The sequence below is a fragment of the Camelus ferus genome, chromosome 2 (genome assembly GCF_009834535.1).
Source record: "Camelus ferus isolate YT-003-E chromosome 2, BCGSAC_Cfer_1.0, whole genome shotgun sequence".
In the NCBI taxonomy this organism is placed as follows: Eukaryota; Metazoa; Chordata; class Mammalia; order Artiodactyla; family Camelidae; genus Camelus; species Camelus ferus.
This window is the reverse complement of record NC_045697.1, coordinates 5,165,463-5,179,918: the sequence shown is the minus strand read 5'-3', so window position 1 is coordinate 5,179,918 and position 14,456 is coordinate 5,165,463. Positions and strand designations below refer to the sequence as shown.

Below are 14,456 nucleotides of genomic sequence, written 5' to 3'. Positions count from 1 at the left end.
GGCAGACACCTGTTCATCTCTTAGTTGGAGCTGTTATGTCACATTTGATGAAAAGTGAAGCTTTATCCCTCCAGGCAAAGTTAAATGTTTCTACTGTAATGCTTTCATACATAACTTCTAGTTTGACCTTTATTAAATTATGTTTTAATATTTTTTGAAAAAAGATGAGAAGGGATTTAGAAACCTTTGTGTAATATCTACATCCTGGGCCCCCAGGGCTAGAAGGAGGCGATTGCTGGGTGGGCTGGAGGGGTGGAGGCAGGGCCCTTGCTACCTGCGTGCTGACATCCACCCTGAACCTGAGGGTGGGAGTGAGATGCTCTGGGAGAGGCCAGGAGGCCCCAGGCCGAGGGCAAGATGGCAGCTCCGTGAATGGATGGAGGGTCATTTTGTGCTCTGTTCACTGCTGCGTCCCAGTACCTAGAACCGGGCCTGGCACATAGCATGCACTCACTCGTCACCTCAGGAAGTATATATCCACTCAATAGATCACAATTTTTTCACCCAGTAAGTATGTGTTGAGGAAGCGACCTGCCAGAAGCATTTCGTGGCAATGCTGCTGTGCCCCTGGGTCATCCCTTCTTTCCGTGTGGAGGTCAGTAATGGCCTGCAAAGAAAATGATCTCATTTCCCGGGTCCGGAGTGCCCCCTTCCTGATCTCCTACCTCACTACAAAGTTCATTCATTCCTGCCTGTTCCCAAGGAGTCACCTGCATGCGTGCATTACCTCTGTGCTAATGAGGGACCGAACCCAAACCGAATAATCACCGGCATTGCGTGCTGATTACAGCATAGTGCTGTCCCGAGGAAAATTCCACCTGCTGAGCATTACCCCATTTTAGAGATGGGCAGCTGGCTTCTGAGGTGCTCAGTGACCAGGCTCAGGGTCCACAGCTACAGCAGGGGTCTGAGTGGATGGATATTCTTTGGTGGCTCCTGTTTGCTGAGTCTGCCTTTTGCCTTGTCATTGCCTGTGGCCTCACCCTGACTGGGGGAGGCAGGCATCACTACCCCCATTTTACTGATGGGAGAATCAAGGCTGAGGCAGTTAATTTATTTTCTCAGGTTCACAATGACAAAAATGGTGGGGTTAGGTTTAAAGATAGCTGTGTGGGACACCAAACCCTCCCTCCCACCTCTGCCCCTCACCACCTCCCTCATCTGATAGGCCTTTTTTCCACTGCAGTCCAACGACCAAAACCTCAAATACTCAGGGGATCAGGCAGGAAAGAGAGATACCTGAGCTGGGCAGGCACGGACAGAGGTGAATCAGAGAAGACTGTTGTCCTGTTTTCTGGGGGCATCATGGGGCCAGTTTTGGCAGATCTTCTAATTTTTGAAATGATGTCAGGAATCAGTATTTTGGGGTGAAATTTCCTACACATGTGATCAGCTCAAGTGCAATCTGTGTGCAGCACCAATGGGACACGGAACAGACTCCAGGTTTCAGCTTTTTAGGGAGACAGGAAAGGGGACACTTGCTTGCTTTCTTTGCTTAATGCAAATGATGCTCAAATGTGTGTATTTTTGCAGGGTATTTATTGGGTTTACTTTCCATCAGAGATTGTTTAAAGAGTAACTAGGCATCTTGAGAATCCACGCTTGGCTCTCTGAATAAACTGCTTCATGAATATTGCATGTTGAAAGAGTGCTATGAAATCGTTAGAAATAATTGGCCTGATGGAAATGAGAAAAGAACCCAGTGGCTGCAAGGTAGAGCAACGACGTTTATCCGGTGTGATAATTACCATCAGTAGCTGATGGGCGCTAATACAGTCCCAGCTTTATTGCCCGTGCGATGTTTGGTCATGGTTTAATCAGACTAGTGTTTGAGTGAAAGGTGGAAAATGGGAAAAAGCCACTCATACAGAACAGTGATGATAATAATACCCGGTGTTGGCAGGCTCCGCGCTGTTCTAAATACGTAACCTATGCGGATTCACTTAGTTTAATATTCACAACAATACCAGGTAGGTATTTTAGCTTATCCATTTTTATAAGTGAAGAGACTGAGTTACAGAGAGGTTAAGTGACTTCCCCAAGGTCACCTAGCTGGTGAGTGTTGGAAATTCAAAATTCAAATCTAGGCAGCCTGGTCCCTATGCTTATACCCCATACAACTTCATTCTTCTGCCTTTCTGTAAAATCCAAATGAGACTAGAAATTCAACAATAAACTAATTAGCATTTACTAAGCTCCTACTATGTGGCTATCTTTGTGTATCAGAAAGGAGTACTTCTAACTTCCAGTAGTAGCAAATGTGACCCACAGTAACTTGAACAAATAAGACTGTTTGTTCTTTTTTCTAATATAATGAGAGGTCCAGAGATAGGTGTTTGCTGGCATGGCTTCAGAGACCAACAACAGTGTTTGTTGTCTTATGATCACAAGATGGCTGTTGTAGCTCCAGCCGTTACATCCACGTTCATGGCAGGAAGAGGTGGAAGGTTTGAAGAGCCACTCCAGCTGTATATCTGTCTCTTTTTAATCAGGAAAAAAAAATGCTTTCTCAGAAATAATCTTCTGCTTAGATCTCATTGGCTAGACCTGTGTCACATGGTCATTGCCAGCTGTCTGAGTGTCTGGGAGAATGGGGAACAGAACTGTCCAGTGGACAATCAGTATCACTTGGGAACTTGTTAGAAATGCACATTCTCTGGCCCCTCCCCAGAAACTCAGGAGTGGGGCCCATGATCTGTCTTAACCGGCCTCCAGGGGGGATCCTGATGAACACACTGGATTTAGATCCGTTGTGACCCACTGCTGGGGCTGGCCACACTGCTCCCTATTGGACTTGCGGTTTCCTTACCGAGGAGGAGGGGAGAGTTGGGCTTGGCTGGGCAGAGAACCAGTTATTCAATGGGTCGTGTGTCATTTAATCATCCGTGTGACAGCACTCAGGCAGGTGTCACTGCTCTCGTGTTTTGGGTGGGGTCGCTGGCACCCCCTGGCTTTGCTTTTAGCCAGCCTGTTTCTGCCTTCACAGTGGACGTGTTGCAGTGTCGCCCTTGGTGACCCTCTCTAAGCAGCTGGTTCCCTGAACAGACACTGCTTTTCAGGAATGCACCTTCCTGTCCCCGCCAGCTCTGGTGGTGCTTGTGACTTCTTCAGGTGGGTCAGGTCAGTGATCTCCAAACCTCTGGGTGACCAACCGTGTTGGTTTTCCCAGAACTGCAGGGTTTCCAGAGATGTAGGACCTTCAGTACTAAGACCAGGAAGGTTCTGGTCAAACCAGGACAAGATGTCACCCTAAGAAACCCACTGGTCAACCCTCTCACGTCCTCCCGCCACTGCCTCTGGCTGGAGGCCAACAGCCCCATGTGACAGTGCGATTTCTAGGCTCCGCCTTTGGCTTGGCACTTGCATCAACTGAGGCCTCTTCTGCCTGCTTCTCAAGAAGTGTAAACCCTTCACTTATTCACAGTGTATTCATGGAGGTGGGGAGGGTAGAGCTCAGCAGTAGAGCACATGCTTAGTATGCACTAGGTCCTGGGTTCAACCCCCAGTACCTCCATTAAAATGCATGAGTAAATAAATAAACCTAATTACCCACCCCCAAAACAATAAATAAAATATTTTTAAGTGTATTCCTGGAGGTGCTATTATGTAAGTTTCAGTATACCAGTCTCAGGGAGATTCCAAATAAATGGGAAATACAGGCCATATGCTCAGTCACTTAAATCCAGTCTAGTCCAATCAGCAAGTAAACATTAAACAGGTGTCTGTTTGCCCTGTACGTTATGTTACACACCCCGCCTCCACCTATGAACACGTCTTTCTTTAAGGGATGTGGGTGAGTGAGATTATTTACAGCATTATAATGTTAATTATTAAAACAGTAATAGCTTTTGACATTTGCCAGGTTGCTCGGTAATTAATACCCCTCCCAGTTATGAGTCAAGACAAAAAAGGAGGCCAGTGGAGAACCAAGCCTTCCCTCTAGGAGGAATTGAGGTAGGGTTGAGGAGGGGGACTCAGGAGGGCAGCCGCCGTGCGCTCCTGATTCCAAAGCTGAGAATTAGCCGGGCTCACCCACCTGTTTGGCAACAACTCAGGGTCCCGCAGACCTTTCTGCACGGTGCCCAGCCCTGAAAAGCGTCTGGCAAGAAGGAGCAGAGGGAGAGCTTGCTCCCTGCAGACAGACAGAGAGCTGGACAGGCAGAAGTACACCAGTGCACTTCCCTTTCCAGCTCGGCTCTCCCACAGCTCACTCCACCTTTGGTGGAACAAGAAGCCAAGGATGTTCAGTGAAACATCCCTCCTGCGAGAGCCCAGAGGAGTGGGAGGTTTACTCCTCGTCCCCGGCACAGACAGTTCAGGCATTCTCAGAGGTTCTGTTGTGCCCAGCACTATTCTCCACTCTTACGGAAAGTAGGCAGAATTGCTCCCATTTTATAGATGGGGTAAGTTAGGCACATAGAAGCCAAGTGACTCATTTAAGGCCACTCAGACTGCGGCAGAGCTGCTTTATGAACCTAAGCCATCTGACTGCAGGCTGGGTTCTCCTGATCTCTGGACAGCTGTCTGCGGGAGATTCTGAGATCGCACTAAGGAGACAGTGATTGGTTGGGAGTGGGGAAAATCTTCGTAAGAGAGAGACACGTGTGAGCCATGTGTCCAAAGCCAGATAGGAGTGTTCCCCAAAATAAAGGGCATTGGAAGAACGGCTTTCCAGGCGGGGGAAATAAGAGCGCAGAGACAAGGCAGTGTGAAGCCACGTGGAGCCTTCAGGGAAGTGGTGGTGTTCATGGCTAACTGGGGGGCAGGGGGCACATGCCGACAGTGGTGCCCGCCTCCTGGGACCTGGGGGGCTCGTGATAGGATGTGTGCGTTTCCTAGCTCATTGCAGTCCAAGCCCGTTGCTTTCCTCTCCTCCCTTGATCTTTGGTGAGCGGGGAAGCAGAAAAAATATGGAATTTCTCTTCCTGGCAAGTTATGTGCAAAGGAAACCTATCTAGGTCGAGGAACCAAGGTTTTGCTAAGTTAACCATTAACCCCGTCTCTCTATTCTAAGCACGTTAGGTGTTAGATGGTACACAGGATTCTGACTTTGGCTTGGCAGGGACACAGTTCAACACAATTATCCTCCACATCGTTGGGTTTAACACACAGGGAACTAATTGTATTTCTTCACCTCCCCACATCCCGCACCCGCCCCTCCCATAATGGAGTGAACTAATCAGTTCACTTCATCTTTTGTAAATAGCGTGTCTTTCCTTGTTACTGGAAACTGGCCGTAATTCAATCTAACTCAGAAATATTTATGGAACACTCATTATGTGCTGGGAGGGAATTGTGTCTGGCACCGTGTGTGGGGAGATCTGCTTTGGATCATTCCTTTAGCTGATGAGTGTTTGTCCAACACTGACGGCACTAACACTGCCCTAGCTGCCAGGGTGCAGGAGAGAAGCAAACATGGCCTTCGACCTCAGGGAGCTTAGAGTCTAGTGGGGGAACAATGATCTTAATCAAATATGTGTCCGATCATACAGAATGATGTCTTTGGGAGGAACGTCCTGTGGTGCTGGGGGACTATGTAACAGGGGAGCAGGCTTAGGCTGGACAGTGAGGGCAGCCCTCTCCGGACACACAAGTCTGCAGAGGAAGCAGAGTTCACAAGTGTAGGAGCCAGAGAGGAGCATTAAAGGTATGGGGAATGGCTGTTCAAAGCACAGAGAGAAAGCTCATGTGTCTGAAGCTCAGAGGGTGTGGGGAGCGTGGTGGGAGGTGAGGCAGGAGAAGAAGGAGGGGCCCAGGTGTGTAGGGCCTCGTGGCCACGGGAGGAAACTGCTCTTTTCCCCAAAAGCAATGGAGGGGGTGCTGGAGGGGTGTAAGCAAAGGATAAACAAGACCCCCTTCCTGAGAGAGGATGTTGGAAGACCACTGTGGTTGTCCAGGCAACAGATGACGTGGGTTAGACTGAAGGTGGCCACAGGAAGGACGTGTGAGAGACAGTGAAGAGGTGAAAGGACCCGACCTAGTGGAGGAGGAGATGTGGGGCTGGGAGAGAGAGGAGTCAAGGGTGAGTCCCAGGCTTTGAGGTCGGATGTATGTTGAACCACTCATCGGTTTTGGACATACTGAGTTCAAGATGGCTCTGAAGCCTCCAGGAGTGGCTGTGAGGTAGGCATCAATCTATACACAGAGCCTTGGGGCCAGAGAAGAGATACGTTGAAAAGTCATTGGTCATTAGGTGGAGGCTGAAGCTTTTGGGGCCAGTTAGAAGAGGAAAGTCGTAGGATGGGTGGTTGACATGGTCCACTATTCAGTGGCTGGGAGGATGAAGCTGAGTGTGCAAAAGGGCTGATGCATGAAGGGGAAAGCTGAGAGGGTGCACTTCCATAGAAGCCAAACAGATGTTTCAGAAAAGAGAGCGTGGCCAAGCAGAAGGGGGACAGAAAGGTGTCCATTGGCTCAAGCAGCATGGCCCTACACTGTTGGCCTGTTGTGCTGTGGGGATGGGGTGGAGGCCATATGGGAATAAGGCAACAGAAGGAACAAGAATGGGGAGTCCCATCAAGGAGCATCAGGAAGGGGAGGCATGAGGCAGGGCAGTACCAGGAGGAGGGTGTGAGTTCATCATCCTTGACCTCCGGGCTCCAGATTCCAGGAGTCAGACAGACGTCCAAGCAGGAAAGGACCATGATGTATGTGGTCATGACGCTGAGGGGTTCAGAGGTTCCATAAAGGAGGCAGGAAGGATTAACTCCTTGGACACTGAGACAGGTTTGTGGCTGTCTGAGCATGTAAGGTAAGAGTGCTTGGTGGACAGGACAGGGACCAGAAGTAGGGAAAGGTCATCCTGCAGAGGAAACACAGCAAGTACAAGAATCTGAGAATCGAAGTGTCCAAGTTTTTCTCTGCCATCCCTTCCCCTGGGCCTGGAAGATGTTTCTCTTCCTATATAGCTATTGGTGAAGTGTTAACTGCCAAATATATGGGGGGTTTTGGGGTGGAGGAAGAGGGAAGAATAGAATATGCCAAGAAGTATCCATTCGGTGGTGGAGTGCCACCATGGCAAACATAATGCAGTAAGCCAGAAGCCATTTGGAATAAATGGATGAGTATGCCGGTAAGGACTTTCAAGGACCAATACGAGGTTTGGCAAATCTGACTTGGTTCTTGTTTTCTCTTCTTTCTTTTACAGTCAACTTTGACCATTTTCAGATTCTGCGGGCCATTGGTAAAGGGAGTTTTGGAAAGGTAAGAATGCTGGATTTTTACAAAAACATCAATCATCAAATATAAAAGCCCCGCCCACCAGGCTTATGCAGATGTGCACTTTTGTGGGTTTGTTGTTGCGCTGGTTGCTGGGCACTGGGAATTTCCTGTTTGACAGAAAGATTCGAATTTGCCAAATGTGAAATGTGAGAGGAAGTCTGAATAGTTTCCTTTGGATCCGCTGTAATTTCATTCTGAAAATTAAATTACCACGGCAGCCCTGCTTTAGGTGAATTACAATGGTAATTATTTCAAGATTGCTAATGCTGTTTCTTCCTTCAGCATCTAAATACGGAAAGTGGAAAAAAATCCCATGAATTTATGTGATGGCCAACAGCAGCTCTTTCCTGCAATGTAGGCATTTTATTTTAAAAAAATGATTGTGAGAAGAATACTTAACACACTGTCTACTTGTTTAAACTTTTAAGTGATACGTATTATTATTGACTATAGATCAATATAACATTGTACAGCAGATCTCTAGAGCTTAGACATCTTGCTTGACTGAAATGATACCCATTAGTTAGCAGCTCCCCAGTTCCCCCCACCCCCCGCCTTAGTCCTTTGGCAACCACCATTCTACTCTTTGGTTCTATGAATTTGACTATTTCAGATACCTCATATATGTGGAATCATGCAGTATTTATCTTTCTGTGACTGGCTTATTTCACTTAGCATCATGTCCTCAAGATTTATCCAGGTTGTGGCATACGGCAGAATTTCTTTTTTAAGGCTGTCTAGTATTCCACTGTACCTGTAGACCACATTTTCTTGATCCATTCATCTGCCAGTGGACACGTAGGTTGTTACCACATCTTGACTGTTGTTAATAGTGCTGCAGCAAACATAGGAGTGCTAATATCTCTTAGAGACCTTGAATCCAATTCTTTTGGAGAATGAACCCAGAAATGGGATTGCTGGATCATATCACATGGTGGCTCTATTTGTAAGTTTTTGAGGACTCTCCATACTGTTTCCCACAGTGGCTGCACCAGTTTACATTCCCACTAACAGTGTGCAAGGGCTCCAAATTCTCCACATCCTTGCCAACATTTGTTGTCTTTTGTTTTTTGATAGTGGTCATCCTGATAGATATGGGGTGGTATTTTGCTGTGACTTTGATTTGATGAGTAGTGATGTTGAGCACATTTTCATATACTTGTTAGCCATTTGTACATCTTCTTTGGAGAAATGTCTATTTAAGCCATAGCCATTTTAAAATTGGGCTATTTAGGGGTTTTGTTTGTTTGTTTTTATGCTGTTGAATGTAGGCGTTCCTTATGTATTTTGGAAATTAACTTTTTATCAGATATGTGGTTTACAAATATTTTCTCCCATTCCACAGGTAGCCTTTGCATTCTGTTGATTATTTGCTGTGCAGAAGCTTTTTAGTTTGATGTAGCCTCACTTATTTATTTTTGTTCCCTGGGCTTTTGGTGTCATATCTTTGAAATCATTGCAAAGCCCAATGTCATGAAGCTTTTTCCTTATTTTTCTTCTAAGCAGTGTACAGTAAATTTCAGGTCTTAATATTTAGGTCTTTAATCCATTTTGAGTTGATTTTTTTGTGTGTGGTGTGACATGAGGATCCATTTCATTCTGTTGCATGTTGATATCCAATTTTCCTACAACAGTTGTTGAAAAGATTACCCTTTCCCCATTGTTTATTTTGTCATTCTGGTCAAAGATCAATTGAGCATATGTGCATGGATTTATTTCTGGGCTTTCTATTCTGGGCTTTCCATTGGTCTATTTATCAGTCTTTATGCCTGGACCACACTGTTCTGATTACTATAACTTTGTAATATAATTTGAAGTAAGGAAGTGTGATGCCACCAGTTTTGTTGTTCTTGCATAAGATCAGTTAGACTATTTGTGGTCTTTTGTGGTTCCATATGAATTAGCATTATTTTTTCCATTTCTTTTTAAAAAGGCCATTGAATTCTGTTAGGGATTACATAGAATCTGTAGGTCAGTTTGGGTATTATGGACATTTAGACAATATTAAGTCTTCCAACCCATGAAACAGCTGCCTTTCCGTTTGTGTCTTGTTTAATTTTTCATCACTGTTTTGTATACAAGTCTCAATATACAAGTCTTTCACTTCCTTAGTTAAGTTTATTTCTAGGTGTTTTATTCTTTTTGGTGCATTATAAATGAGATTTCTCTAATTTCCTTTTCAGATAATTCATTCTTAGTATATAGAAACACAACTGATTTTGTATGTTGTATGTTGATTTTGTACCCTGTGACTTTACTGAATTAATTTATATATATGTGTGTGTGTGTGTGTGTGTGTGTGTATATATATATATATATATATATATATATATATATATAAATAAAATTTAAGTATAGTCAGTTTACAATGTTGTGTCAATTTCTGGTGTACAACACTTCAGTCATATTGAATTGATTTATTAGTTCTAATTTTTTATGGTATCTTGAAGGTTTTCTATATACAAGATCATATCATTTGCAACAGAGGCAATTTTACTTCTTCCTCCCTGATTTGGATGCCTTTTATTTCTTTTTCTTAGCTAATTACTCTAGTTAGGATTTATAGTCTGTGATGAATAGAAGTAGTCAGAATGGGCATTCTTGCTTTGTTCCTGATCTTAGAGAAAAATCTTTTAATTTGTCACCACTGAATATAATGTTAGCTGTGAGCTTTTCATATGTGGCCTATATTGTGTTGAGTTAATTTCCTTCTATTCTTGGCTTGCTGAGGGCTTTTTTTTTAAATAATGAAAGGGTGTTGAATTTTGTCCAATGCTTTTTCTGCTTCTATTGAGACAATCATGTGATTTTTATCCTTTATTCTGTTAATTTGGTATGTCATATTAATTGATTGTCATATGTTAAACAATCCTTACATTCCAGGGAAAAATCCCACTTACTTATGGCTTATGATCCCTTAAATGTGTTATTGGGTTCAATTTGCTAGTATTTTTTTGAAGATTTTGCATCCATAATCAAGGGATATTGGCTTGTAGTTTTCATTTTTTCCCCTTGTGGTGTCTTTGGCTTTGGTATCAGCTTTGGTATCAGGTTAATGCAGGGCCCATAAAACGAGTGGAAATACTGCCTCCTCTTCAAAAAGACTTTGAGAAAATTGTTGTTAATTCTTTCTTACATGTTTGGTAAAATTATATAGTGAAGCCAACTCTATTGGACTTTACTTTGTTGGAAGTTTTGACATTTGATTTTGGTAAGTGAATCTTCGTGATCTTTGATTGTTCTCGGTTAAAGGTGATAGAAAAAAATGAGGAGGTGGCAGGGACTTTTAGAAGGAGAAAAGGGTTTTCCCCAATGAAGCCCCAGTCTGCTCCTCCTTACTCAGAAAGCGATGACAAATGGCTAAGTATGTACATCCCTTCATTTTCACTCTGTGTGTATTCTTACATTTGAAATGAGTCTGTAGGAGGCAGCATAGAGATGGGTCTCAGTTTTTTTATCCACATTTCAGCACCTTGAATATACCATGCCACTCCCTTCTGGCTGTCAGAGTTTCTGCTAAAAAATCTGCTGATAGTTTCATGAGGGTTCCTGTGTACGTAACAAGTTGTTTTTCCCTTGTTGCCTTTATGACTTTGTCTTTAGCTTTTGACATTTTAATTATAATGTGTCTTGGTGTGGGTCTGTTTGGGTTAATCTTGTTTAAAACTCTCTGGGCTTCCTGAATGTGCTCTGTTTCCTTCTCCAGGTTAGGGAAGTTTTTAGCCATTATTCCTTCAAATAAGTCATCTACCCCTTTCTCTCTCTACTCTTCCTGGGAACTCTATGTCATTCCACTGGATGTTGTCTCATAGGTTCCTTAAGCTATCTTCACTGTTTGAAATTCTTTTTTCTTTTTGCTGCTCTGTTTGAGTTCCAGTGACCTGTCTTCTGGATCACTGATTCTTTCTTTGCCTCATCTAGTCTGCTTTTGAACCCCTCTAGTGTATTTTTCAGCCCAGTTACTGTATTCTTTATCTCTGTGACTTATATTTGGTACTTTCTTATGTTTTCTGTCTCTGTTGAAGTTCTATGGTCATATATTCTTCTCCTGAGGTCAGTGAGCCTCTTAATGACCAATATTTTGAACTCCTTTTCAGGTAAATTAGTTATTTCCATTTCATTAAGGGTTTTTTCCCCCCTCTGGTTTTTATCTTTTCTTTTTATTAGGAATATATTCCTTTCTCTCCTCATTTTGCTCGACTCTCTGTGTCTGTCTCTATGTTTTAGACAAATCAGCTGTCTTTCCTAGTCTTCAAGTAGTTGCCTTTTATAGGAGATCAACCTTACTGTTTAACCCTACCCCAGCTCTTGGCTGTATCCTGAACCTTTGTGATTGTCTTACTTAGCACACTGATTTATTCTTGGTAGTTCCCAGTTGTTGAAGTTATGCCAAGACCTGTGGATGTTTCAGAGGGTGGGATCTCTGTTAGCCCTTAGTTTCCGTCTGATTCGAAGCTAGACCTGCAGGCAGCAGCTTTTAAGGGATGCAGATATATATAGTAACGTGGGACCACAATTGTAAACCCTGCTGGCCTCCATAGCAGGCGATCTAGGGGTGTCCTGTTGATGATAGTTGCAAAAATTGGGGCTTCAGATGTGTGCTTGAGCTCCTTGCTGGGAGGAACCAGTGAGCTGTAGCCCACGTTCCCTGAGAGCACTTACACAACCTCTAGATGTGTGGAACACCAGAAGCCTGCCCCTCAGGCTGAAGCTCCAAGACAGGTAAATAGGCCTTTTTACAGGAAGACTGGGGTGCATTGCAGTTGGCTGTCTGTACAGTGACTAGAGTGTGGGAGCCTTCTAAGAATAGTCTCTCTGGTTGTTTCAGAACCATGGGGCCACCAGAGCAGGTACTCAAGGGGCATCCCCTGGGTGGGCTGCATGTACCCACTGGCTTTGACAGGGCTGCATAAGTGGCAGGAGGAGGGGGGATGCACAGTGGGGCTGGCAAGTGAGAGGGACAGTGCAGAAATGCACCTGCCAGCACTGGTGCTATCAAGACACAGGGAGAATACAAAACTGCCACCGGCCAGCATCTCCATCCCCAGGGAGAGTCTCCACAGATTCCTGTCCCTCCAGCAGATGCTAAGAGTAGTTAATGAATCTTCTTCACATATGGCCTGGGTCCCAGGGTGAGTGAATCTGCCTGCGAGCCCGTTAAGAGTGCGTTCTCTGTTCCCAACAGCCCTGTGGTTCTTCCGGATGTAAGTCCTGCTGGTTTTCCAAGCCACACATTTTGGGGGCTCATCTACCCAATACAGATCCCAAGGGTTGGGGTGCCTGACATGGGCACAAACCCCTGGCTACTCAGGAAGAAGCGTCGTGTTTGTGAGATCCTTCCCAGTTTCAGGTCACCTGGCTGGGGGTGTGGTTTGGGGGGGAAGCACACCTCTGCGTCTCCTTCCCGTCTTGTGTGGCTCTTTCGTCTGTTGTCGCAGAGGAGCTGTTCAGCTGGTTTTCAGGCCCTTTTCATAGGGAACGTCTCCACATGTAGCTGTACATTTGCGTGTCCACAGAAGGAGGAGAGTTCAGGATCTCCCCAAGCCGCCATCTTGAACTGCCATTTTGATGTCTGTCTTTCCTGATTTTAACAATCTAGTTTTTTTATCCATTTCTGAGACAGTTGTGTAAAAGCTCCAACTCTGATTGTGCAGTTGTTTCTTCTTCCTTTAATTCTGTCAGTTTCGCTTCTTACACTTTGAAGGTCTGTTGTCAGGTGCATATAGATTTATGGTCATTATGGCCTCATGATGAATTGACCTTATTGTGAAATGTTCTTTTCTATCTCTGCTAATAATCTCTTTCTGCAGCTTAGTTCCTCTGAGATTAATATAGCCATTCCAAACTACATGGCATATATTTCCACACATTTTCTTTCATCCTATCTGTGTTTTTATGTTTGACATAAATCTCTTGAGAATAGCACACAATTAGGTCTTGCTTCTCTTTAAATCCATCTGGCAATCTCTACCTTTTATTCCGTTCATAGTCAATGTAATTACTGATGTGGCTTCATTTAGGTCTAGCATGGTTTTATTTGTTCTCTCTTTTGTTTTTCTATTTCTCTTTTCCTATTTTGTTTTAGATAATTGAATATTTAGAATCCTCATTTAATTTATCAATGACTTGATAGCTACACTTCCTTATATTATGCTTTTAAATTGTTGCTTTAGGGATTATGATAAACATCCTCAATTTATTTCACAGTCTGCTTAGAGTTATTATTTTGTACTTCATATAGAATGTAAAACCTGGGCAATTGTACAGGCCTGTTTACCACCCCTGTCAGCCGTTGTACTATAGTTGTCATGTGTATTACAGCTTCTTAAATCATAAATCTCTACTACAGTATTATAGTTTTTTGCTTTAAATATATATAAACATATACATGTATAATATATACATAAAATGTTAAATATTTAAAATAAAATAATGTAAATGATAATATAAAGTATTTTATATATGTATTATATGTATGTATAATTTATATGTAGTTTAAAATATGTGTAGTTTTTTGGCTTTTAAAAAAATTAGGAGGAAAATAGTCCTTGGTATTTACCCATACCTTTCACGAAGGTCTGAATTTCCCTCTGGTATCCTTTCCATCCATCCTGGAGAATTTCCTTTAGGGCAAGTCTCCTGTCAATTCATTCTCTTAATTTTATCTTATCTGAAATGTGCTTATTTCACCTTCTTTCTTGAATATTTCTACTGGGTACAGATGATTGGGTCATAGTTTTTTCTTCATTACTTTAAATATTTTGTACCATTGTCAACTGATCTTTCTGATGAGAAGTCGTTAAACTGAATCATTATTGTCTGGTACTCATGTGTCATTTTCATCTCTCTCTTTTCAAGATACTCTTCTAATCTTTGACTTTCAGCAGTTTGAGTGTGATGTGTCTAGGTGGAAACTCTCAATTAAAAAGAATAGTTTTCGCTCTTTGCTGAGATTCCCTGTATTTTCATTTATTTCTAGCATGCTGCCCTTTATACCATGCAGTGTAGTCGTGGACAGAAGAGCTGTTTTCATGTCCTTAACCTTAATTCCAACATCTGGGTCTCGTTAAGATTCACTTCCGCTGAGGATGGGTCGCATTATCTTGGTTCTTTATATGTTGAGTAGTTCTGGGTTGCATCCTGGGTATTGTGAATGTTATGTTGTATAGACTTTGGGTTGTATTGTATTTCTTTGAAAATATCCTTTTAACAAGCAGTTAACTTGGTTGGATTTA

General features: G+C 43.3%; 1 protein-coding gene across 4 annotated transcripts in view; it reads left to right on the top strand.

Moving 5' to 3' along the window:
- The window catches only part of STK32B (serine/threonine kinase 32B), a 306,224-nt gene that overhangs the window by 55,611 nt on the left and 236,157 nt on the right, over positions 1-14,456 (top strand). For 3 of the 4 annotated variants that reach the window (XM_032493856.1, XM_032493852.1, XM_006189044.3), the window contains exon 2: positions 7,148-7,203. The exons of the other annotated variant lie outside the window; for it this stretch is intronic. In XM_032493856.1, the coding sequence (XP_032349747.1) occupies positions 7,148-7,203 (56 nt within the window). The remainder of the gene's footprint in view (positions 1-7,147; positions 7,204-14,456) is intronic. 4 annotated transcript variants of the gene reach the window in all.